At 36.7% G+C, this 27,984-nt stretch overlaps 1 protein-coding gene across 2 annotated transcripts in view; it reads right to left on the bottom strand.

Moving 5' to 3' along the window:
- Positions 1 to 403: 403 nt before the first annotated feature.
- TBCK (TBC1 domain containing kinase) overlaps positions 404 to 27,984 on the bottom strand; it is a 262,615-nt gene continuing 235,034 nt past the window's right edge. For both annotated transcript variants that reach the window (XM_030819188.1, XM_030819189.1), the window contains one exon: positions 404 to 1,010. In XM_030819188.1, coding sequence (XP_030675048.1) covers positions 900 to 1,010 — 111 coding nt within the window. In that variant the 3' untranslated portion in view covers positions 404 to 899. The remainder of the gene's footprint in view (positions 1,011 to 27,984) is intronic.

A 27,984-nucleotide genomic window follows, 5' to 3' on the forward strand; every position in this document is an offset into this window, starting at 1 on the left:
CTCTTCATCCCCTCCCTCCTTCCCTCATTCTCTTCCTTCTAGATAGCAGATGTGATGGTAGAAGCTGAGGAGCCATTTTCGTCCATCAGATGGACGCCACGTATTGAGGTTGGTAAAGCAACGAGAGAAGATAATGAGTTCTTAATGATCAGGAAACCAGTATACTAGCCCTGGACTGACTATACAGACTTTCGTGTGATAAATAAACTAGAAAATTTGTTTAAGCCATTCATCTTTGCTACAGGAACTGACCAAATATTCTATCAAATATGAATGGTTTCTAAATTTCATTTCTCTGGGAGTAAGTATTACCACTTTCTGCAATGGGATAAACTCCGCTTCCTCTACACACACACACACACACACACACACACACACACACACATACACACACACCCACACCTTTTTTGGGTGAAATGAGTTACTAAATGTAGCATTTATTTATAAGGAATGCATTGTGAATAGTTTCTCAATTTTCATTATCATGGAAAGATGATGATTTCAGCCCACATTCAGTGTATGTTTCTAAATAATACAATCAACAGGACTGTCTGTTCAGTACAATGGAGGACAGCTTTTTCAGGGCAACTGGGATTTCTTGATAATGCTAAATCTGTCTTGTCAGCTGAATTTCTTGGGCTTTCTGTGGCAGTGTGGTAAAAATATATGATCAGATTTCACTGTTAAGAAAATTCTTTCAGCAATACATGTACAGTCAAGTTTCTTGCGTGGATAGCTGAACATGTGGGTTATGAGATTTTAAAAAATGTCTCATGACAAGCTTTACGGAAATGCAACAATCTGGACATCTAGTTTTGTCTGAGAGTGGCATGGATATGAAGAACTCTGCTGCTGGTGCTGATGCCACGCTGACTTTTGGCAGTCACACTCTTGGTTCTTCATATTTGAGGAGATGGGACAGTGAGGAGGCCTGTTGGCTTTATTTTATTAATGCCGCCATCTAGAATACAGATTCTTGGATATTTCATCTTCACAAGGTGAGCTGCAAACTGGAAAAAAAAAGAGGCAAAATTTTTAGAGTATATACAGAAGATATCTCCAATCTCATGTTTTTCTCAGAATTTGAAAGACAAACTTAATTTTAATGTTATGATTGCTGTCACTGCTGTAAAATAAGTTGTCAGCTTCGTTATTAATATAAATTAAATCACTCTTTTATATGCTGACAATTTCTCTATCTTACAGAATAAATGTCTCTTTAGTTCTCTTTTATGATTTTTTTGAATGTGTGATACAGGGTAAACAATTCAAATTCAGTAGAAAAGGGTATACAATGAGAAGTAAACTCATTCCACTTCTGTTCCCAGTCCTCCCTCTCCAGAGGTCATTAATGTTACTGTTTTTAGGTATTCTTCCAGTAATAGTCAAAACAAGCTCAAATTTACATTGAAAAAATTTTGATATTATGGTCCACTTCAGTGTCCCATAGAGGGCCCATAAACCAGTTGTAACATGTTTTTGGAGCAATCACAACTAACATTTTGAGTCCACAAACCCGGAATGAATTTGAAGGACAGATCCAGGAAGCCTTCTAGATGTCTAGCACAAGAGGACTTTGTAAAAGTTATCAAGACATATATGTATCCGACTTAGCTCAAATCTACCTAGCCAGGATCATCAATTGCCTTTCCTCATTCTTTGCACTTTATGCTAAAGCATCCCTGAACTGCGTGCCAATCCCAATATAGCATACTGCTTTATGTTCAGACCTTTTCTTGGGCAGACTGTCCAATGTTGGGCACATGCTCCATTTCCCACCAATTCCTGTCCCCTCTTTAGCGCCTCCTCAATAGTAACCCCCACACATAACCTCAAACCTGCCTAACTTCTATTCATTTTCCTGCTCAGGCACTTCCTTCTCTAGAGCTAAGTTGCCACTAGGGTCCCTGCTTCTCAGCTCCCAAAGTTTCTTGTATGAATCTCAATCTTTGGCCTTACCTCATTTATTTAAATTATCCATTTAAGAGCTTCCTTCTATTTTTTCTTCCTGGTACCTGGCACATGGTAGGGGCTCAATATGTTTGCTGGATTGAACTAAACTATGTCAAATGACCATAAAAGCCAGGGCAAAATTATGAAGTAAAGAAATTTTTCTTTGGCTCTTTGGCTATTTTATCTCTGTTCCTTCTCTTTGGTAGTGTCCTATTCCTCCTCATTGAGTATTTGTGTCCTCAAGTTCTTTTCAATTACTGTCTCTACTAAAACCTGATCTTAGATCCTTCAATAAAAATGATTAACCTGCTCACAGTGCTATTGCTTCTTGGGGCTATTTGAAGCTTAATACTTAGTAAGATCTCAAGGCAGCAATCTAAACTTTAGTGTTCAAAACAATGGGCTGAGTGGTTTGGCCAGGACAAGTTCAAGGCTTCAATACCAGAGATTCTGCTTTATTGATCTGGGGCTCAGGGATAGGTATTTTTAAATAAGCACCCATAGATGATTCTAAAGCAGGTGGCCCATGGACAGTTTTTTGAATAATACTGTCTTAAGCCAAAAGGATAAAGGTCTCGGTCAGTAGGTGGAATACATAATGCTGGACCGGGATCTTAGCAATCTCCAAAACAACTCACATAAATGGGTCTTAGTGCTGCTGACCCTACTTATCTTCTCTGTGATTGTCTGCAGTGGCTCCACAGACATTCAAATGGCTGTTCATATTTCACATCCTAACAGATGGGAATCCTTGATAGTAACTAATGTTGAAGAGAAACAGTGCTCCTGTATTTCAAAAGGTGTCAAGTGAGCCGGTGTGAGCTGGTCTTCATCCTGTTCTTACTTCTCTTTGAACCCCAGTCCTTAAGAAGGAAAGCATCAGATTCATCTGCCCGAGTCATGTGCAGGCAGCACAGTCCCTGGTACCATATGATTACTGAAACATCTTGGCTGCATTCTCCTACATGCACAATTCAATTACCATTTAGGCCAGAATTCTAAGATAAACATAACATTACTGAAAAAGCCTTGTGGATAAGCAGTCTTAACTTTCAGTTCTTTCAAAATACTGTGGAAATCAGAAAATGAGTAAGGAAGGACTGTACATGCAACTAATCTCCCTTAAACTACGCTGTAGAGCTGGAAAGAGTTCTACTGTTATTGTAAAGAAGTCCCTAACAACTAGGCTGCTACTGAGCTGGAAAATGGTAGACAAAGCAGGCCAAACAGAGCACTTTCCAACAATCAGGTTGCTGCTGTGTGGGAGGTCTAAGGAGAGTAGAAACGGAGTGCAAGGAGATAGCAAATGTTTAGATGCCTTGAAAAGAAGCAGGCTGTGTTTAAGAAAAAGAGCAACTGTTGAGTTTTCACATAAGATTATGAGTTCTGCTCCTCTGATGCTCTGCTGTGTTTTCAATTATCCACGTTAAATACTGGCCCCTGGCAGTGAAACCATGACTGCATCTTTTCTACTGCTATGGAAACATTTCTTTGCTTAGTTATTTGGTCATTCATTTATGAAACATTTCACTGAGCACCTACTAAGTAGGTACCAGGCACTGTTCCAGTTTTTGGAGTCCTTAGAGTTCAGTGGGGGAGATAGTAACAAACAATTAATACGAAGTAGTATGGGTAGCATAAAAGCAGAAGTTTAGGGATCTTAGCAGTCCAGAGTTAATAAGCCGAGCTTCTGAATTTAACAGGGGCTGGGGAGCTGGTTTCTTCTTTCCTTCTATTTCTCTTTCATTATTGACTCTTAAAGGGAATGAGAATCCAGATGTGATGGCCACAATTGCTATACTTATCAGACAATATTCTTTGTGACTATAGCTTGACAGGTTAGGGAGGAAAGAAAAAGCTGTGAATGTGCTGGGGTAGATTTCCACAGTGTGAAATAAGTCACATCATACATGGAGAAGATATACAGTGGGACAGGGGAGAACCAGGCATCTAGGGTATAGGGTTTCTTCCATCTTTCATTTTTCATCTGGCAGGGCTTTTGACTGCATACTCCACAGAGTGCAGACTCCACCCAGAAATTACAAATCTACACTTACTGAGCAACATTCTTGGTGGAGGTGGCAGGATATCATACTGAACCAGTGGTTATAAAGTCAGCAGAATCATCTGGTTGCTTTTAGTAAACAGCAATAACTGAGTTTGTTGCAGACTAATAATAAATAGAGTTTCTTGGGACAGGTCTCTGACATCAGTTGTTTTTAAAAGGGTCCCCCTTTTCCCAGGTGATTCTAATGTATAACTAGCATTGAGAGTCATTTAATTAGATAATGGGATTCATTTGCAGGTCAGGTTTGTCTGGGACCTCAAACTGCAATTCCTATAGGTGTATGTGGAGAGCAAGTCACTTTGCACTAGAAGAGGCTGCTGTGTTTGTAGGGCTGAAATTTGTGAGAGCTGAACTTTATCAGACACAGTAGAATTTAATGTGAAACAGATTATTACAGATAAAAAGGGAGATTTCATAATGATAAAAAATTCAATTTGCTGAAAAGATATGACAATCCTAAATTTGTAAGCATTCAATAACTAAGACTCAGAACATAAAAATGTGATAGTACTGAATGGCAAAACAGACAAATCCACCATGATGGTAGGTGAAATAAGAACCAGAAAAAAATGGTAAGATGCAATATTTGAACAATGCAATTAACAAATCTACTTAAGGGACAGATACAGAACACTAATACCCAATGCCTTCAGAATGAAATTCTTTTTGAGTACATGTGAAACATTTCCAAAATTGACCATTCAAAAAAGCAACTCTCAGATTTTTAAAGGATTGAAATTATTCAGATTATGTTCTTTGATGACAGTAAATATTATGCTGGAAATCAGTAACAAAAAGGTGACTAGAAAAATCTCTAACTCTTTCTAAATTAAGCAATATGCCTCTAAATGTTACAGGTCAAAGAATTCACAATGAAAATTAGAAAACATTCTCAACTGATTAATAATGAAAATAACATAAAAACTCGTGGGTTGACACTAAGGCCCACTATAGGGCCACATCCCATGTAGAGAGAATGGGGGTCTTCAAACTGCACAACTAGCTGAGATCTATATAGCAACATCCCACATGAGGGGGCCAGATATGGTATCTCCTGGCACAGGATCTGGGGACTTCCAGACCTCATTTTTGTGGACAGTACTCCATGTGGAGAGGGCAAAGCTTCTGTATTTTCATAATTCCTCTGGTTTTTAGGATCTGGTGCTGGAATTCATTTCTAGGATGTGGTTAGGTACACCTTAATACAGCAGTGTCTGAATGTGGAAGGTTCTTGTGGGTGCCACTCTATCTTGTTTTCTCTCTTTATCTTGCATCTGAACTTGGATTAAGAGACTGGCATGTTTGCCTGGAGAAAGTTGAGTTGTGCAGTAGCAGGAGAATAAGTGAAGAAAAGGGATTTTTAAGCAGCCACAGAGTAGTGTGGGTGAACTAAGGCCAAAAAATTAAAAGCTGATGATAGGTAAGATTCATGAGGTCTGTAGAACAGAATCATGTCTCTCACTGGGCCCTCTAGGACACAGGTTTGGGAAGAACTCACGGTAGCAGCAGGAAACTAAGAAAGCTTTGGGGTTCTGGAAGATTTAGGGAGGAACACATGGCAGGATAATTAGGTTACCTGATATGACTTTGAAGTTGATACTGGAGACTGGACAATTGGCATGGACTAACTAAGACCCTGACAAAGCTCAAACAGAGAAGTCTTTTCTCTCTTCCATTTTATCTGGCCATTCCTTTCCCTCCAAATAATCCTACATTGGGGGTATGAAAATTTTACTTTCGGTTGAACATGGTATTGAATAAAGAAACTGGCAATTATCCTATAATAAGCAGGTGTAGTAATACATTACTACACATAATAGCATTATATAATGTATAAAACTGGTTTTCATAGTAATAATATCTAATAACAATTAGGCAGTGGTTGCTGTATTTTCTAATTTCACTTACAGAAATAAAACCAGCAGCAGAGCAAAGCCAAGAAGGTGAATATACAGGTCAGTAATCATTTTATACCCTACCATAGGCACTTGTGATAAGGAAGGAGAGGAACAGGTATTTCCAGCATATTAGTGTGTTATATACGAGAAAATGCTAATTATGTATTTTTAAAAAGTGGGAGAGTCTAGAAGAATAGCCATTACATGGTCCAGCTTTCTTATCCATGTTTATTTTATAAATAACTACTCCAATGGTATCTGGGATACTTTGAACCCACACCAATAGTATTCTTTAGTATTGTCCACAAAAATGGTTCTAATAAACTTTTAACCAACTTGTTTCTAATATTCTTGGAACCAATCTTTGAAGTTAGGAAATTTGATAGTGTAAGGATTTTTATCTTAAAAAATATTTTTATAGTTTGTGTTACATAAAGAGATATATAGATATCTAGAGCGTGCTAACTCAATGTATTTTCACGTTTTAATTTCCTGTTGCCCAAAGTTGCTATCTCTATTTCATGTCTTCCCATTCTTTCTCTGTACCTTTTTATTTTAAAAAAAGTCAAAAAATATATAAATATAGACAAGAAAGGTATAATGAGCCGCTAGGTCCCCAACACTCAGCTTCAACAATTGTAACTTGTAGCCAAATTGTATCATTTATTCCTTCCATGCCCTCTTCCTTTGTACTGTTTCGATGCAAACCCAGATATTTTATCATTTCATACATACACACGTATCACTGAAATAACAGGATTTAAAAAATATATACCCATAGTACTATCACACCTAGAAAAAAGCTCCAATAATACTCTTCCTGTACAATATAATCAAATAGTAAGTGTTCAAATTTTGAATTAGCTCATAACTCATAAACGTCCTCTCTCTCTCTTCCCCTCCCTCTCTTTGTCCATCTGTTCATCCATAATTAAATTTGTTGAGTCAGGATCCAAACAAGGGCCATGCATTGTGACTGAGGGACATCTTTTAAGACTCTTTTAATCTAATGGTTTGTCCTATCTCTTTTCATTTCTTTGCAATAAGCCTATTCTCTCTCAAATTCTCCCCCAAATTCTCCCCGAACTTTTATCTCTACCACTCCCCCAAAATACTCTTATTAAGACTGGCAGTAATCTCCACATTGTCACATCCAACTTTTAAAACTCATTCTGAATCTGACTTGGCCTATCAGCATCATATGACACATTTGATCATGCCCTCCTTTCTTCAAAACTTTCTTCCATTAGCCTTCAGTACACCAATCTCTCCTGGTTCTACTACTTCACTAGCTGTGCCTTCTCATCTCCCTTGGTGGATTTTTCTTATCTTTTTGACTTCGTGCCCCATTGCTTAGTCCTCTGACCTCTTCCCTATGTACATTCCTCTCCTAAATGATTTCATTTAGTCCCACAGGTTTAAGTCCTATCTATACACTGATGACTGTAAATTTGTCTTTACTATCTTCCCTGGAATTTAAACTCATGAATCTGCTTCCTCAACATCTATTAGACACTTTGATATCTAGTAGGCTTCACAAACTTAACAGTTTCAAAGGGGAACACTTGATTCCTACCCTCCTTTACCCAATCCTCTCCTCAAGTCTTCCTTATCTCAGGAAATGGCAATTTCAGTCTTCTAGTTATCTAACTAATAAACCTGGATATGTTTCTTTTTTTATCAATGTATCCTGTAATTTTCAAAACATATTCAGAATCTGATCACTTCTCACTGCCTGCATTAATATTGTACTAACTCAAGTGATGGTTATTTCTTACCTAGATTATTGTAACAACCTATCAACTGGTCTCCCCTGCCTCCACTCTTTCTGCTATTGTCTAATGCTCACACAATGTGAGTGATCCTTTTAAAATATAAGTCAGACATTTCACATAACCTGTCACAAAGCATTTTAATGGCCTGTAGTTTTATTAAGAATACATTCCTAAGTCTTTTCCATAGTCTATGAGGTCCTACATGATCTGCAAATCTGCAAACCATTCCCCAACTCCCCATCATCAACCTCTCTAATCTCATCTCCTAGTCCAAACCACCACCATCTCTTACTTAGATTACTGCAAGAACTTCTTGACTGACTGCTTCTATCCTTGCCCAGTATAATATTTCTCTACATGACAATCATCAAAAGAATGATTCTCTTAAAATATGAGTCGGATGATATAACACCCTTTGTTCCACATCTTCTAGTGGCTTTCCATCTCAGAATAAGAGCTCCACTAATCACTCTATACAGAAAAGAAGCCATCAGCACTCTTTTCCCTTGTGTTAACCTTATTTGAGCATTTATAACCACTTTATATATCTATCAAAACTATAAATATGTATGTATGTTTATTGATGGTCTCTCCCAAATATTGTAAGTTCCATGAGAGTAGGAACTTAATTTTACTTGTTACTGTTTCTCCAATACCTAGAACAGTGACTGCTAGTACATAGTATTTGCTCTAATATATGTTGAATAACTGATTCATTCATTCAACAAATACTTTCTGAGCATCTACTGTGTGTCAGGCACTATGCTAGGGACTGGTTAAGCTGTTTTACTTCCAGTGGAGGAGGCGGAAAGGATTTTAGAGCAAATAATAAGGAATCTGACTGGCTCTGGTAAGAGTCAAATGCTAGTTGCTTTTATCTTTTACTAATAGAGTCTTCACCCAACTCTTGTATGAGCTGAACAGGCAAGATGATTTTTTAAAATGATATCTTTAAAAAGACATCTACACAAAAATATATTTATACAAAAATTTTGATGAAGTTTATAAATATAGAAATAATAAATGCTTGTGACATATGTTACTATATGTAACATATCAACTATATCCACCCATGATAGACAATATCCTCACTTCATTTCCACAGTTAAGGAAGAGAAATACATAGAAGAGTTTAGAGAGGATGCAGTGAAAGTTTTACTTTCTACTCTTAGGCTCCATGCTATCATAATCAGACTCTCCTTATCTTTCTACCTTTGTCTGCAGCCAAAATTGCTCTGTTCAAAGAAGCCCCGTGCTTTCTTAGTTCCTTTTTTCTCAATGAGTTTGGCAATTTTTAGTGGATCACTCAATAGAAGCGTGAAAAAAAAGATAAATGGATATCTTCATGAACAATTGTAAATTTTCCTCTCCTATTTTACTTTCATATGTAATTCTAACAAAATCTCATAAGGATTAAAGGAAAGAAAGATGATTTAAAAATTTTAAAGTATAAGTTTTAAATAGAAATGTCAAGACAAATATTTTTCCTATGGTGCATAACATCTTAGCATGAGTATAAATCAATGCAACTTCATAGTTTGGTTTGTTGAAAGTCCAATTATATATATATACACACATATATATATACATATATATATACACACACACACATATACACACATATATATTTTTTTCTTCTCACATGTCAAAATGGTCTTTTCCTTTCCTTTCTCTTCTACTTCCCTTTGAGCTCATTTTCTGTTAATTTCTTCTATCAATCACTTGCACTTATGCAATTTTTTCTTATTTATAAGCTAATTTATAATAGAGAGTGAATTTTTATGGTTTCTTGAAACAAATACAAGTTATTAATATATCTTTTAAGGGTCTTTTCAACAATCTCTTATTGAGGCTATCACCTGGAATTTGTCTTTCTTTCTAGAATAATTCATTTATAAGCTTTTAAAGGTAATTATGGAAATTACGGAAAATTATACCATAATTATGGTAATTATGGAAAATGAAACCCTACACCTTTTTTCATGTTCTGTAGAATACTGTTTATTACATAAATGGGAAGATTCAATATACATCTAGTATAAGTCTTCTTTGAATTCTAGTCTGAATCTCCAAATGCTCAGCTGATTATTTTTCCAGTGATGTACCATTAGCACTTCAAATTCGACATGTCCAAAATTAATCACGTTCTTTCCAAACCTATGTTATTCTTCTCTTCTCTATCTCTGGTAACAGTATCAGCAACCTCCCCAAACACCCAACCTAGAGACTTTAAGGTCTTTTTTTAATTAAATTTTATTTACTTATTTATTTTGTAGAAACAAGGTCTCGCTTTGTTGCCCAGGCTGGTATTGAACTCCTGGGATCAAATGATCCTTCCTCCTTAGCCTCCCATAGTGCTAGGATTACAGGTGTGAGCCACCACACCAAGCCAAGGTCTTATATCTGTCTCTAAGTATCTCTCTCTCTCTTTATATATAAATATAGATAGATAGATGTAGATAGATATATACATATATTTTAAACCTCCTTTGTCTCCACATTTAATTAGGTACAAAGCTGTGTCAATTTAGGACTTGTCTTGCATCCATTCCTTTTTTTTTTTTTTTTCATTCTTCTTCTACTTCATTTTAGAGCCCAATTATTGTTGGATTAGTTCCTAAGTGGTCCTAATGCTTCTAGGTTTTCCTCACCCAGTTCTCTGCTGACTGGTGGTAACATTATGGAAGGTTCTCAGAAAATTCTGAGACTTCAGTCAGTATCAAACAGAGATTTCTTCCTTACTAGGGTTATTGTCCTAAAGCAAAGTAAGTCAAGATCCATGGATCCCTTCCAAGAAATAGTTTGCTTACCATAGTTAGTAAAGACAATGTGTACTATTTAAAATTTCTTTTTGGAAGTTACATTTTGATAATAGTTAAGTCTAACATACCTTTGCATCTCAAGAAAGACAAATTCATTACACACATACTTGCTTACTCCTAATACAAATACATACATTAACTTATATTTACATGAAAGGTTAACAAGAAGAGAAGATTGTCCTTTACTGTTACAAAGAAAGTAAGGAAAGAAAGTGACCAGGTGCCTTGAATCACATAGTAACGGCAGTGGATTATTTCCCCAGTCTCATTTTGAAAGTCACAGAGCTTTGGCTATAAGTCTCAGGCAAACCCTTCTGTTGTCTCTTCCTCACAGCCTTGTGAGCTTTGTTCACTCTGAGGACTACCAACTATTTAGATAGTGAGAGACTGAAAGCTTGAGAGAGCGGGTCAATGTAAAGGTAAGGATCTAGCATTGAGATAGACTGAGAATATTAGGGATAATCTCTATTCCTTGGTGTTTTAAAATTTGTTTAATTGAGATCAAGGGCAAAAGGGAAGATGCTTAAATTTTGGCAAACCTTAATACAAATACAAAAGTTATTTTCCAAATGACTTTTCAAAATATAGCTGATAGTGTCACTTTCCTTTTCTAAAAACCTTTAATAGCTCCCATCGCTAAAATGAAAACACTTTAACATAGCACTCAAGGTCCTCTATCATAATCAGATTCTCCCCATCTTTCCAGCTTTATCAGCAGCCAAACTGCTCTTCAAAGAAGCCCTGTGCCTTCCAGTGCTACTGTGCTGTTTCCTTTGCTTGAAATACTCCCTCCTGACTGTGGCCCTCCCCAACACTTTGTATTACTGAAATCCTACCCATAGTTGAAGGTCTAGGTCTATTTTTTTTTTTTTAATGTGTATGGAGTTTCTTTTTTTTATTATTATTATACTTTAGGTTTTAGGGTACATGTGCACAATGTGCAGGTTTGTTACATATGTATCCACGTGCCATGTTGGTTTGCTGCACCCATTAACTCGTCATTTAGCATTAGGTATATCTCCTAATGCTGTCCCTCCTCCCTCCCCGCAACCCACAACAGTCCCCGGAGTGTGATGTTCCCCTTCCTGTGTCCATGAGTTCTCATTGTTCAATTCCCACCTATGAGTGAGAACATGCGGTGTTTGGTTTTTTGTCCTTGCGATAGTTTACTGAGAATGATGTTTTCCAGTTTCATCCATGTCCCTACAAAGGACATGAACTCATCATTTTTTATGGCTGCATAGTATTCCATGGTGTATATGTGCCACATTTTCTTAATCCAGTCTATCGTTGTTGGACATTTGGGTTGGTTCCAAGTCTTTGCTATTGTGAATAGTGCCGCAACAAACATACGTGTGCATGTGTCTTTATAGCAGCATGATTTATAGTCCTTTGGGTATATACCCAGTAATGGGATGGCTGGGTCAAATGGTATTTCTAGTTCGAGATCCCTGAGGAATCGCCACACTGACTTCCACAATGGTTGAACTAGTTTACAGTCCCACCAACAGTGTAAAAGTGTTCCTATTTCTCCACATCCTCTCCAGCACTTGTTGTTTCCTGACTTTTTAATGATCACTATTCTAACTGGTGTGAGATGGTATCTCATTGTGGTTTTGATTTGCATTTCTCTGATGGCCAGTGATGATGAGCATTTTTTCACGTGTTTTTTGGCTGCATAAATGTCTTCTTTTGAGAAGTGTCTGTTCATGTCCTTTGCCCACTTTTTGATGGGGTTGTTTGTTTTTTTCTTGTAAATTTGTTTGAGTTCATTGTAGATTGTGGATATTAGCCCTTTGTCAGATGAGTAGGTTGCAAAAATTTTCTCCCATTCTGTAGGTTGCCTGTTCACTCTGATGGTAGTTTCTTTTGCTGTGCAGAAGCTCTTTAGTTTAATTAGATCCCATTTGTCAATTGTGGCTTTTGTTGCCATTGCTTTTAGTGTTTTAGACATGAAGTCCTTGCCCACGCCTATGTCCTGAATGGTATTGCCTAGGTTTTCTTCTAGGGTTTTTATGGTTTTAGGTCTAACATGTAAGTCTTTAATCCATCTTGAATTAATTTTTGTATAAGGTGTAAGGAAGGGATCCAGTTTCAGCTTTCTACATATGGCTAGCCAGTTTTCCCAGCACCATTTATTAAATAGGGAATCCTTTCCCCATTGCTTGTTTTTGTCAGGTTTGTCAAAGATCAGATAGTTGTAGATATGCGGCATTATTTCTGAGGGCTCTGTTCTGTTCCATTGATCTATGTCTCTGTTGTGGTACCAGTACCATGCTGTTTTGGTTACTGTAGCCTTGTAGTATAGTTTGAAGTCAGGTAGTGTGATGCCTCCAGCTTTGTTCTTTTGGCTTAGGATTGACTTGGCGATGCGGGCTCTTTTTTGGTTCCATATGAACTTTAAAGTAGTTTTTTCCAATTCTGTGAAGAAAGTCATCTATTATCACCTTCTCCGTGAAGCTTTCAGAATTCCTCACTCACTTAGATGAAACTTCTTCCTTCTCAGTACTATTTCCAGAACTTTAATTATAAATCTCATATAGCACATGTCACAATGTTGCATTCTGCCTTCAATTTTAATCATTTGTATACATGTATAATCTTCCTAGCAAGACTGAAAGTTTTATGAGAGCAAGGGACTGTATCTTTTCCATTTCTCTTGCCTCACAATAGTTTCCATTTGTAGGCATTCAATGTTTATTGTCCTGAATTAAACTAGTACTTGACGCTAGTATTTTTTCTTTTGCCTTTCTCTTTAGGGCAACTTGTGCAAAGGTGTAGTCTACTGCAAACTATTATTTTCACATGTTTGTTCATTAACTTAATCAGTTTGGCTATCAAATATTTACTGAGTGCTTTCTGTTTGAAAGGCACCATGCTAGGGGCTGGGGATATAACAATGAATGCAATATAGTCCCTCTCCTCAATGAGCTAGATGGGGATATGAATAAGTAAACAAGTGATTACAATACCATTTGATAAATGCTACCTATAGCCATCATTTATGGTTGTTCAAATTGTGCCTTGTACAAGAAAGCCTGAAAAAGGGGGTAAGTGGAGCATGAAAAGTTGCCCATCCTTTCCTTTCTAAGCTTTGTGCCCTCACATGGTGCTGTATTTCCCTGAAGGAAGCATGAGATTTATCTAATGCATAAATAAAGTTGCTGTCTATATGTAAACTAAGTAAATGATTTTCTGTGAGGATTTAAGAGTGATACTTAGTTCCAGACTTGAGTTGTTAAGGAAGACTTCCATGAAGAAATGCTATATAAACAGCATTTCAAAACAAATGGGAGTTACCTAGATGAACAGAAGTGGGAATAATGCTCCAAATGAGCAGAAAAACAAAAACAATATAAGGAACTACAAGTAGGTAATTATGGCTGAAACCTAAGGGGGTGAGGGAGCAGCAGCCAGGAAGGACCTTGGAACACAGAGCAGAATCCAGATCATGGAGAGCCCTTATAAAACATGATTAGGATTCGAACTTCATTTTGAAGGCAATGGAAAGTCATAGATATTTTAGCAACTAGTCATAGGTATTTTGGCAACTATCAAATTTACATTTCAAAAAGCTCAGTCTAGTGTAGGGTGGAACTGAGGGATGGGAAGCTGCAGGCAGGAACAGTGGGGAGCTGCGGTAAGTCTTTCAATAAGTCAGGTACAAGAGATCAGCGACCTGAGTGAAAACAGTTGTGCAGTAAAGATGGAGATAATTTTAGACCTAGTTAACAGAGTAATAAGTCAAATAATAATTTTTCATATAATTTCTTGCCATTAGTCAAGAAGGAGAAAATACTACTTCAAATAAACAGGCTGGGTTGTTTGGAGGAAAGTGTAGGAACTTTGTAGACAGCCCTGGATCTGAATCACTACCCTGCCATTTGTTAGCTGTGGGATCTTGGCCAAGTTTCTTAGTCTTTTTGGCCTTAGTTTTGTTACCTGTTAAATGTGTAATAATAATTCAGTTAAACAGTACACTTAGAGAGTTGTTGGAAAAATTGTATATACAGGAACACCTTATTTATTGTGCTTTGCTATAGTGCCTGTCACAATTATTGCATTTTTAACCACTTGAAGGGTTGTGGCAATCCTGTGTCAAGCAAGTCTATTGGTACCATTTTTACAATAGCATGTGCTCACTTCGTACCTCTAAGTTCCATTTTAGTAATTATTGCAATATTTGAAACTTTTTCATTATTATTATATCTGTTATGATGATCTGTGATAAGTGATCTCAGACGCTGCTATTGTAATTACTTTGGGGGACATGAGCCATACCTATATAAGATGGCAAACTTAGTGAATAAATGTTGTATGTGTTTTGACTACTCCACTGAATAGCCATTTCTCTGTTTCTCTCGTTCTCCTTAAGCCTCCCTATTTCCTGAGACACAAAAGTATTAAAAATATTAAAATTAGGCCAATTAATAACCTCAAAATGGCCTTTGGTGTTCAAATGAAAGGAAGAGTCACATAATTTTCACTTTAAATAAAAAATACAGAAATAAGATTAAGATTAGTGAGGAAGGCATGTTGATAGCCAAGATAGCCCAAAAGTTGGGCATTTTGTGCCAAACAGCCAAGTTGTGAATACAAAGGAAAAATTCTTAAACGAAATTAAAGGTGCTACTCCAGTGAACACACAAACGATAATAAAGCAAAACAGCCTTCTGATACAGGGAAAGTTTTTGTGGTCTGGATAGGACATCAAACCAGCCACACCATTCTCTTAATCACCATCTGCAGAGCCAGGCCTTGGCTCTCCAATTCTATGAAGCCTGTGAGAGATGAGGAAGCTGCAGAAGAAAAGTTGGAAGCTAGCAGAGGTTGGTTCATGACGTTTAAGAAAAGAAGCTGTCTCCGTAACTAAAAGTGTAAGGTGAAGCAACAGGTACTAATGGAGAAACTGCAGTTATCCAGAATATCTAGCTAAGGTTGCTGATGACACTAAACAGATTTTCAATGCAAATGAAGCAGCCTTTGACTGGAAGAAGATGCCATCTAGGGCTTTCATAACTAGAGATAAGAGATCAATGCCTGGCTTCAAGGCTTCAAAGGATAGGCTGACTCTCCTGTTAGAGGCTAATGTGGATGGTGACTTTCAGTTGAAGCTAATACTCACTGACCATTCCAAAATCCTAGGGCCCTTAAGAATTATGCTAAATCTACTCTGCCTGTGTTCTATACATGGAACAACAAAGTCCGGATGACAGCACACCTGTTTGCAGCATGGTTACTGAATATTTTAAGTTCTTTGTTGTAACCTACTGCTCAGAAAAAAAGATTCCTTTCAAAATATTATTGCTCATTGACAATGCACCTGGTCACCCAAGAGCTCTGATGGAGAACATACAAGGAGATGAATGTTGTCTTCATGCATTCTAACACATTTTGTAATCCATGGATGAAGGAGTCATTTCAACCTTCAGGTCTTATTCTTTAAGAAATACATTTTGTAAGGCTGTAGCTGCTGTAGATGGTGACTCCTCTGATGGATCTGGGCAAAATAAATTGAAATCCTCTGGAAATAATCCACCATTCTAGATGCCTTTCAAAACATTTGTGACTCTTGGGAGGTCACAATATCAACATGAAATGGAGTTTGGAAGAAGTTGATTCCAACCCTCATGGATGACTGTGAGGAGTTCAAGACTTCAGTGGAGGTAGAAAGTGCAGATGTGGTGGAAATAGTAAAAGAACTGGAATTAGAAGCAGAGCCTCAGATGTGGCTGAATTGCTGCAATCTCATGATAAAACTTGGATGGATGAGGAGTTGCTTTTTATGAATGTGCAAAGAAAAGTGTTTTCTTGAGATGCAATCTACTTCTGGTGAAGATGCTGTGTCATTTTTGACAACAAAGCATTTATTATATAAATTTATTTGATAAAGCAACAACAGGATTGGAGAGTATTCACTTGATTTGGAAAGAAGTTCTTCTGTGAGTAAAATGCTGTTAAATAGCACTGCATGCTACAGAGAAATCTTTCATAAGAGTCAATTGATATGGCAAACTTCATTGTTGTCTTATTTTAAGAAATTGCCACAGCCATCTCAATCTTTAGCCACCACTGCCCTTTAACAACCTTTAGCAACCATCAGTCAGTAGCTATCAACGTGGGGGCAAGACCTTGCACCAGTGAAAAGATGATGATTTACAGAAGGCTTGGGTGATTGTTAGCATACTTTTTTTTTTTTTTTTAGCAATAAAGCATTTTTTGATTAAGGTATGTACTTAATTTAGATATAATGCTGTTACATACGTACTAGACTACAGTATAGTATAAACATAACTTTCATATGCACTGGGAGACAAAAAAATTGTGTGATGTATTTTATTGCCATATTCGCCTCATTGGGTTGGTCTGGAACTGAATTTGCAGTATTTCTGAGGTATGCCTGTGTTTCTGTGAGTGTGTGTGTGTGTATATGCCTGATTCATAGGTAGATCCTTATTACAAGATGGTTTCCTTCTTTCCTCTCTTCTTCCATTATCCTTTCCTTAATTACTCCTGTTATAGGAGAGAAATTTACAACACTTTGCAAATGCACAGATTCAAATGTAAAATGCAAACTTGTCCCCAAATGGAACGTGAGATAGGGTTTATGGTGTTCATCGTGAACTCTTTATGATGGAGCAGTGATTTTTACCAATGACTCTTAATGTACTGGGTCACAAACCCTTTGGCAATCAGATAAAGACTATGAATATTGTGTCTCAAAAAATGGCATTTATGTGGAACACTTTACATATAATTTCAATTAGTTCAAAAACCTCCTGAAATTCATGATGAACTCCAGGTTAAAAAGTTTTCTTTTATACTATGTTTTAATTTTTAAAATTATGTTAGTGACTCAGTGTTTGTGAATATGGCAATTAGGATCTTCCTCCTAAGTGTTTAATAATAGTTTCTACTTTTAAATAAGTCCTTCCAGAAATGGCTATGTGGAAATTTTTTTGAAAAGCGAACTATGATAGAAAAGTTTGCTTGAAAACAATTCTTATTCTTTTTTTATACTTTAGGGTTTTAGGGTACATGTGCACAATGTGCAGGTTTGTTACATATGTATCCATGTGCCATGTTGATTTCCTGCACCCATTAACTCGTCATTTAGCATTAGGTGTATCTCCTAATGCTGTCCCTCCCCCCTCCCCCCACCCCACAACAGTCCCCGGAGTGTGATGTTCCCCTTCCTGTGTCCATGAGTTCTCATTGTTCAATTCCCACCTATGAGAGAGAACATGCGGTGTTTGGTTTTTTGTCCTTGCGATAGTTTACTGAGAATGATGTTTTCCAGTTTCATCCATGTCCCTACAAAGGACACGAACTCATCATTTTTTATGGCTGCATAGTATTCCATGGTGTATATGTGCCACATTTTCTTAATCCAGTCTATCGTTGTTGGACATTTGGGTTGGTTCCAACTCTTTGCTATTGTGAATAGTGCCGCAATAAACATACGTGTGCATGTGTCTTTATAGCAGCATGATTTATAGTCCTGTGGGTATATACCCAGTAATGGGATGGCTGGGTCAAATGGTATTTCTAGTTCGAGATCCCTGAGGAATCGCCACACTGACTTCCACAATGGTTGAACTAGTTTACAGTCCCACCAACAGTGTAAAAGTGTTCCTATTTCTCCACATCCTCTCCAGCAACTGTTGTTTCCTGATTTTTTAATGATGGCCATTCTAACTGGTGTGAGATGGTATCTCACTGTGGTTTTGATTTGCATTTCTCTGATGGCCAGTGATGATGAGCATTTCTTCATGTGTTTTCTGGCTGCATAAATGTCTTCTTTTGAGAAGTGTCTGTTCATATTCTTAAAAACATGCACTGGCTCATGTGAGAAGACACGGCTCTTCTGATAAAATTCCATCATCTAATACCATTTTGTATCAGGGGCCCTAATAAGTCTTGTGGTAAATTTTCTTTTGATCTATGACGTTTGGGAACTGAATTTCAGCAACAAGCATTTATCGGCTTCTGTTTACACTAGACAACTGAGACTAGTAAACCCATACTGTGTCCAAGCCACTGGTCATATTACACAAAGTATGCTATGCTCTGAAAAGAATGTATACAATAAAAACTGAGATTCAAAAAACAGGACTGTGATGGATCACAGCCAAGTTCCAACCTCTGTGGGTCAAATGGGAGGGCAACTATGGTTAGTTTCTTATTCAGCCACAGACATTCCTGTGGTAAGGAGTAATTAAATGGTGGGCTGTGGAGTACAGAGTGGGTATGTAGAATAACACATACTGAGACAAGATAACTTTCATCCTGTGTCAGGTCACAAATGTGAGTGCCAAAGATCACAAGATTCAGATGATGACTTTGCAGTTTTTCCTGGAAATTGGAAAAAAGCTCGCTCTCTCTTTTTAAAAACTGCTTATATTTTACTGCATAATATTTCTAGTAAACATGTTAAAAAACCAAGAAAACCAATGTCTGGATTAGGTGTATTAAGGCCCTCTTCACTACTACTTTGCTTTTTACTACACAAAACTTATGAAAAGCTATGAGAATAAGGACTCAACAGGGGTTTTTAGTTCATGAGTCTTTCAAAGTAATTTTTTATCACTTAACAAATCAGTTATGTAGAAGTCTTTCCACTGTTACTCCCAACTTTTATATGATGTCCAGCATGTTCAAGTTGCATTAATATATAAGCTATTTTCTTATAATCTGATATAAACCTACAGACTAAAACATTTGCTGACGAGCAAGGCAAGAAAAATGTCAGGAAGGAAGCCAAGTTTAACCATAGCCAGTGCTTATAGGTATAACAAGATCAAGAACGAATTCCTTGCATACTTGAAGCTGATAAAGGATATTCACTTCTCATTCTTTATGTAAATGCTTAAGGTATAAAGAGGTCTAATAAATTTTAGAACAGGTAAAAAGACCCATGACAGGTTTAGAAGTTCTAGAAGTATCATATTAATCTGAAGAACTAGATAGATACTATCTGGAGCTAGAGAAGTTTAACACAGGGACAACACATATGCTGAATTGGTTTACAGTGTCTTACAAAGTTATTTGGACTCTTTTGAACACATAATTGTAGAAGGATAATCTCAGGTGCCTGAGACCAAAGGCTAGAGGAAGAGCTTGAGCAAAGGAGGGGAAGGAGACAGGGCTAAGGAGAGAAGGGTGCCATGGTCTGAATGTTTGTGTCTTCCCCAAATTCATATGTTAAAATCTTAGCCCCAAGGTAATGATATTAGGAGGGAGGGCCTTTGGGGGTGATGAGGTTATGAGGCGAGACCCTTCATGAACAGAATTAGTACCTTATAAAATGGACCTGAGAGAGCTTCCTTGCCCCTTCTTCCACATGAGGACACAGCATAAAGATGGCCATACATGAACCATGAAGTGGGCTCTTACCAGAGCCTTTATCTTGGACTTAGTCTCCACAACTGTGAGAAATAAATTTCTATTGTTATAAGCCACCCAGTCTTTGGTAGTTTGTTCTCGTAGCCTGAATGAACAAAGAGACTAGCAAAAGGTAAAGGCTACCAATGATCACCACAATATCTTAAAACTTGGTTTAGCTTGGTTAAGGAATCCAGGAAGTAATGGGGAGCGGGGAGGGGGCGGGGGAAAGCCTCATATTACCACAGCACAAATTAACTTCCAACTTATCATCTACAGATCAAATATACTAGGCCTACAGGGGAGTGTAAATTAACACAATTGGGTTGTTACCTTATTTTAAAAAGTAGATGCAATGGCATCTCTTGCTTATTACGAATCTGATCATTTTTATTTAAAAACAACAGAAATAACATTTTGAATTTAATTATTACATGCCACATGTAGAAAGTATCAGTTACTCACACTGTTTAGTGATAGAATATCCACAAAAACTGTCTCTTGTCTAGGCTTCTAGACAAGAATAAAATATTATTCAGATATATATTGCTCTTTTCTATTTTTTTGTTTTGCTTTAAAGAATAATTGCCCATCTGCTTGCAACTAGACACGTTCAGATGAATATTTCTTTTGATAACAAAAGTATTAACTTTGTGCCAAGAATATAACCATTTAAGGGTAAGACAAACTGTCTCTAATATTTTCTGAAAAGATAAGACAAAGTGAGAGGAAAAGACTCCTCCAATTTCTTTTGTAGATAACCTTTTGAATGTGATACACTGTTGGGGATGAAATATTAGTGGTCTCATAACCACAAAATATTATCTAGATACAGTTACTAATTAATTTTAGTCTTATGAGTTTCAGAGACTAACATACCAATAAGACATTTACACTTTTTCTTAAAACTAAAGTTATAAAAACACTAATTGGAGCTTTCACTTTCTTCTATTCTATGTTGTTGGCCAGTTTTCCAGTCTGAGACCCATCACCATCTCTAGAGTTGCATCCCATTACCTTATTTCCCCATAGGGAGGAAAACAACACAACAACACATTAAGCATGCTATGGTACTAACTCATCATTCTTACTAAACATCATGATTTACTTCCAGGAAAGAGATGGATTCACTATGGAGTTTTTACAAGCTGAAACTTTGACCTTATGTTAGAAGTAGGGTAATGTGGGTAATGGTTGCCGTGGGTAATGGTTGCCATGGGTATCAAAACAAATTATACATTTTCCACTAGGTAACATTTGATTAATGTCAAAATAAAAATTCTCCTTTATATCTGAACACTCTGCTCAAGGATATAAAAATGTACCTTTTTATATCCTTGTTTACTTAATACGTGATATGGTAAACTAGCTCTCCCTATTGATCTGAATAGCTATTGCTTCAATTCCCAGATTTATATATTTGTTCTCTGAGATTAATACAGCATGCTTCAGTTTTGTAAGAGGTATCTTTCTGGGGCTTTCTGTATATATCCTGCTGGTATGTTTTGTTTCTAAGCCCAGAGAATCTAGTTACAGTTTAGTAGCCAAAGATGTAATATCTCACATGAGTTTTTTTAAAAACGATTATTTTTGCAACAGCACAAGAGTGAGACTTTGCCGTGTTTTTCATTTTAACTGTGACACAATAAAGGCTTGAATTGACTTTATGCTTGTTTTGATACAAAGGTCTTCCTATTCTTCTTAACCCTACCAATAGATGCAGTCGACATTTGTTTGGCTTGTCAAATTAAACTCAGCCATACAGCAACAAGGACTAGCACAAAAACGGGTCTACCCTGCGAACAGTACCACACGTTTCAGAGATCTAGGACTCTACTTCACTCATTAGAGATTATCTGATTTTTCTTAAGGCTTAATAATATAGCTTTGATTACAGCATATTTGACTATACTTGATTATACTATATAGCTATAGCTCATTGCTTTATTTAACCTTTAAGATAAAGTGAATTAAAGAATAACTGACAAGTGGGATTTAGCAAGACTAAATTCTGGCCTAGAGAAGCCTCTACATCGTACCCTAAGTAAACTGAGATCTTTGCAGTCCTTCTTTACTCTATTCTGCTGAAAAGCAATGTTTTATCTAGATAAAAAATGGCAGATTCTAAAGGTTTTCTGATGTATTTAATGTGGAAGCAGGGCCAAATACAAATACAAAAGCGGAAGTGGTAATTGTAAAGAAACCATCTTATAGCAATAAACTGCTAATCAATTGTAATTACAGGAAATAGTTAATGAATACATATTAAAATGGCATCACAAGGCTTCTGATTATATAATACTTATTCAGACACATGAATAAGCTGTATTTCTCAGATCCATTCTGTCTTCTATGTGAGTTTAGATAACATATCCAATACATCTGGTCACTGTATAGTAATTCCTGCATATCTATGACAAAAGACACTCCAGTACTAATTTGTATGTCAAATGGGTGATTTTAATGCTGTCATACACTAGACAAGTGGTTCATTCATTCTTACTTGGAGTGGTTCAGTGATATTTTGCCATGTGTTAAATTCAATATTAAAAGTCTTTTTCTTTTACTTAACTATACCCTCTTTCATTTAATATTTTCATTTGTTGGGTTTTCAGACTAATTCTTTTACCAGGTCTTAACAGAAGGTGTTACAGAAGATGCTAAAAATTACAATCAGTGTCTACTGTTCCACAAACAAAAAATTACTAAGCCCAAATATGGATTTGACATAAAAATCATAAACATTTGAAGTGGTAACTTATAACTGTACTAACTAGAATTGGTACCTCTGCTTCCTTTTCATAGTATTCAACAGTGGCTTTCTTAATCTTTTCAAAACAGGACTCTGCCAGCTGCCAGCTGCAGCACACTGATTTTCACTTAGAAGAAAAGCTGTTAGTTTCCGAAGATTCACTTAAAAAAGCCCAAAATACCTTCAGAGGTTAAAAAAGACCTCATCAGAACAACTCTTATGAAAACTTCTTCACTACTACTGATGAGAAAGTGTAGGGCTCAGATGAGTGGGTGATATTAGGGTAGCCTGAACACATCAAATTCTATACCTTATTTGAAAAAATTGAGGTAAAACATATATAACATAAAATTTTTCCTTTTAACCATTTTTAAGTGTAGAATTCAGTGGTTTTAAGTACACTTGCAATAGCGTACAACCATCACCACTAGTTATTTCCAATTTTCCTCATCATCTCAGATAAACTTTGGACTCATTAAGCATTAATTTCCATTCCTCCCTCCCCCAGCCCGTGGTACCACTAATCTACTTCCTGTCTCCATGAATTTGCTGATTGTTGATATTTTATATAAATGAAATTCTACAGTATTTGTGCTTTTTATATGTGACTTATTATACTTAGCATAATGTTTACAAGGTTCATTCACTCTGCATCAAATATCAGAACTTCATGTCTTTCTATGGCTGAACATTACACTGTATATACTACCTTTTGTTTATTAATTTATCTGTTGATAGACACTTGGGTTGTTTCCACCTTTGATTTGTCAATAATGCTACAATGAACATTGGTGTACAATATCTGTTTGAGTCCTTGTTTTCAATTCTTTTTGGTAAGCATCTAGCAGTCAAATTACTGACTCATATGGCAATTCCATATTTACTTTTTCAAGGAAGTGCTAAAATATTTTCTATAGAAGCTACATCATTTTACAATCCCACTATTAATGCACTAGGGTTCTAATTTCTCCTCATCCTTGCCAACACTTGGTTGTGAAGAGATATCTCACTGTGGTTTTAATTTTTATTTCTCTAATGACTAATGATACTGATTACCTTTTCCATGTGCTTATTGGCCATTTGTATATCTTCTTCAGAGAAATGTCTACTCAAGTCCTTTGCCCATTTCTTAATATCGTTGTCTGTTGTTGAGCTGTAGGAGTTGTTAGTGAATAGAAATACAACTGATTTTTGCATATTGATTTTGTATTCTGGTATTAAGTCCTTATCAGGTATATGATTTACAAATATTTTCTCTCATTTTGTGGGTTGTCTTTTCACTGTCTTCAAAGTGTCCTTTGAAGTACAAATTCTTACTTTTAGAAGTCCGACATACTGTTGTCTGTGCTCTTGGTGTCATCCGTAAGAAACCACTGTCAAATCCAAGGTTATGAAGATTTATCTCCACATTTTCCTCTAAGAGTTTTACAGCTGTAGATTGTAAATTTAGTCTTTGGTCCATTTTGAGTTAAATTTTATATATGGTTTAATGTAAGGGTCCAATTTCATTTTTTGCATGTGGATATTCAGTTTTCCCAGCACCATTTGTTGAACAATCTATCTTTTCTCATTAAATGGTATTGGCACCTTTGTCAAATATCAATTTTCCATAGATGTGAGGGTTTATTTCTGGGCTCTCAATTTAATTCCATTGGTCTATATGTCTATCATTACACCTGTACCATTGTTTTGATTACTATAGCTTTGTAGTAAATTCTGAAATCAAGAAGTATGAGTCCTCTGACTTTGTTCTTTTTCAAGATTGTTTTGGGTATTATGGGTCCCTAGAAATTTAATATGAATTTTAGTATGGATTTTTTTAATTAAAAAATGCAATTGGGATTTTTATAGGGACTGCATTGAAGTTACACATTGCTTTGGGTAGTATTGTCATCAAAACAATTATTCCAACACATGAACATGGGATGTCTATCTATTTAGATATTCAATTACTTTTTATTTTATTTTTATTTTTTATTATACTTTAAGTTCTAGGGTACATGTGCACAATGTGCAGGTTTGTTACATATGTATACATGTGCCAAGTTGGTTTGCTGTACCCATTAACTCGTCATTTACATTAGGTATTTCTCCTAATGCTATCCCTCCCCCATCCCCCGACCCCACACCAGGCCCCAGTGTGTGATGCTCCCTGCCCTGTGTCCAAGTGTTCTCATTGTTCAATTCCCACCTATGAGTGAGAACCTGTGGTGTTTGGTTTGCAGTGCTTGTGATAGTTTGCTCAGAATGATTTACAGCTTCATCCATGTCCCTACAGAAGACATGAACTCATCCTTTTTTATGGCTGCATAATATTTCATGGTGTATATGTGCCACATTTTCTTAATCCAGTCTATCATTGATGGGCATTTGGGTTGGTTCCAAGTCTTTGCTATTGTGAATAGTGCCACAATAAACATATGTGTGCATGCATCTTTACAGCAGCATGATTTATAATCCTTTGGGTATATACCCAGTAATGGGATCACTGGGTCAAATGGTATTTCTGGTTCTAGATCCTTGAGGAATCGCCACACTGTCTTCCACAATGGCTGAACTAGTTTACACTTCCAACAGTGTAAAAGTGTTCCTATTTCTCCACATCCTCTCCAGCACCTGTTGTTTTCTGACTTTTTAATGATCACCATTCTAACTGGTGTGAGATGGTATCTCATTGTGGTTTTGATTTGCATTTCTGATGACCAGTGATCATGAGCATTTTTCCATGTGTCTGTTGGCTGCATAAATGTCTTCTTTTGAGAAGTGTCTGTTCATATCCTTTGGCCACTTTTTGATGCGGTTGTTTGATTTTTTCTTGTAAATTTGTTTAAGTTCTTTGTAGATTCTGGATATTAGCCCTTTGTCAGATGAGTAGTTTGCAAAAATTTTCTCCCATTCTATAGGTTGCCTGTTCACTCTGATGGTAGTTTCTTTTGCTGTGCAGAAGCTCTTTAGTTTAGTTTAATTAGATCCCATTTTTCAATTCTGGCTTTTGCTGCCATGGCTTTTGGTGTTTTAGACATGAAGTACTTGCCCATGCCTATGTCCTGAATGGTATTGCCCAGGTTTTCTTCTAGGGTTTTTATGGTTTTAGGCCTAACATTTAAGTCTTCAATCCATCTTGAATTAAGTTTTGTATAAGGTGTAAGGAAGGGATCCAGTTTCAGTTTTCTACATATGGCTAGCCAGTTTTCCCAGCACCATTTATTAAATAGGGAATCCTTTCCCCATTTCTTGTTTTTGTCAGGTCTATCAAAGATCAGGTGGTTGTAGATGTGTGGTGTTATTTCTGAGGCCTGTGTTCTGTTCCGTTGGTCTATATCTCTGTTTTGGTACCAGTACCATGCTGTTTTGGTTACTATAGCCTTGTAGTATAGTTTGAAGTCAGGTAGCATGATGCCTCCAGCTTTGTTCTTTTGGCTTAGAATTGTCTTGACAATGCGGACTGTTTTTTGGTTCCATATGAAGTTTAAAGTAGTTTTTTTCCATTCTGTGAAGAAAGTCATTGGTAGTTTGATGGGGATGGCATTGAATCTATAAATAACCTTGGGCAGTATGGCCATTTTCACAACATTGATTCTTCCTATCCATGAGCATGGAATGTTCTTCATTTGTCTGTGTCCTCTTATTTTGTTGAGCAGTGGTTTGTAGTTCTCCTTGAAGAGGTCCTTCACATCCCTTGTAAGTTGGATTCCTAGGTATTTCATTCTCTTTGAAGCAATTGTGAATGGGAGTTCACTCATGATTTGGCTGTTTGTCCATTACTGGTGTGTAGGAATGCTTGTGATTTTTGCACTTTGACTTTGTATCCTGAGACTTTGCTGAAGTTGCCTATCAGCTTAAGGAGATTTTGGGCTGAGACGATGGGGTTTTCTAAATATACAATCATGTCATCTGCAAACAGGGGCAATTTGACTTCCTCTTTTCCTAATTGAATACCATTTATTTCTTTCTCCTGCCTGATTGCCCTGGCCAGAACTTCCAACACAGTGTTGAATAGGATTGGTGACAGACACCATCCCTGTCTTGTGCCAGTTTTCAAAGGGAAGGCTTCCAGTTTTTGCCCATTCAGTATGATATTGGCTGTGGGTTTGTCACAAATAGCACTTATTATTTTGAGATACGTTCCATCAATACCTAGTTTACCGAGAGCTTTTAGCATGAAGGGCTGTTGAACTTTTTCAAAGGCCTTTTCTGTATCTATTGAGATAATCATGTGGTTTTTGTTTTTGGTACTGTTTATGTGATGGATTACGTTTATTTATTTGCGTATGTTGAACCAGCCTTCCATTGCAGGGATGAAGCCGACTTGATCTTGGTGGATAAGCTTTTTGATATGCTGCTGGATTCAGTTTGCCAGTATTTTATTGAGGATTTTCGCATGGATGTTCACCATGGATATTGGTCTAAAATTCTTTTTGTTGTGTCTCTGCCAGGCTTTGGTATCAGGATGATGCTGGCCTCATAAAATGAGTTAGGGAGGATTCCCTCTTTTTCTATTGATTGGAATAGTTTCAGAAGGAATGGTACCAGCTCCTCTTTGTAATTCTGGTAGAATTGGGCTGTGAATCTGTCTGGTCCTCAACTTTTTTTGGTTGGTAGGCTATTAATTATTGCCTCAATTTCAGAGCCTGTTATTGGTCTATTCAGGGATTCAGCGTCTTCCTGGTTTAGTCTTGGGAGGATGTATGTGTCCAGGAATTTATCCATTTCTTCTAGATTTTCTAGTTTATTTGTGTAGAGGTGTTTATACTATTCTCTGATGGTAGTTTGTATTTCTGTGGGATCGGTGGTCATATCCCTTTTATTAGTCTTGTTAGTGGTCTATCTACTTTGTTGATCTTTTCAAAAAACCAGCTCTTGGATTCACTGATTTTTTGAAAGGTTTTTTGTCTCTCTATCTCCTTCAGTTCTGCTCTAATCTTAGTTATTTCTTGCCTTCTGCTAGCTTTTGAATTTGTTTGCTCTTGCTTCACTAGTTCTTCTAATTATGATGTTAGGGTGTCGATTTTAGATCTTTCCTGCTTTCTCTTGCGGGCATTTAGTGCTGTAAATGTCCTTCTACACACTGCTTTAAGTGTGTCCCAGAGATTTTGGTATGTTGTGTCTTTGTTCTCATTGGTTTCTAAGAACATCTTTATTTCTGCCTTCATTTCATTATTTACCCAGTAGTCGTTCAGGACCAGGTTGTTCAGTTTCCATGTAGTTGTGTGATTCTGAGTGAATTTCTTAATCCTGAGTTCTAGTTTGATTGCACTGTGGTCTGAGAGACAGTTTATTATTATTTTTGTTCTTTTGCATTTGCTGAGGAGTGCTTTACTTCCAACTATGT

This window comes from Nomascus leucogenys, chromosome 9, assembly GCF_006542625.1.
Source record: "Nomascus leucogenys isolate Asia chromosome 9, Asia_NLE_v1, whole genome shotgun sequence".
Lineage (NCBI taxonomy): Eukaryota > Metazoa > Chordata > Mammalia > Primates > Hylobatidae > Nomascus > Nomascus leucogenys.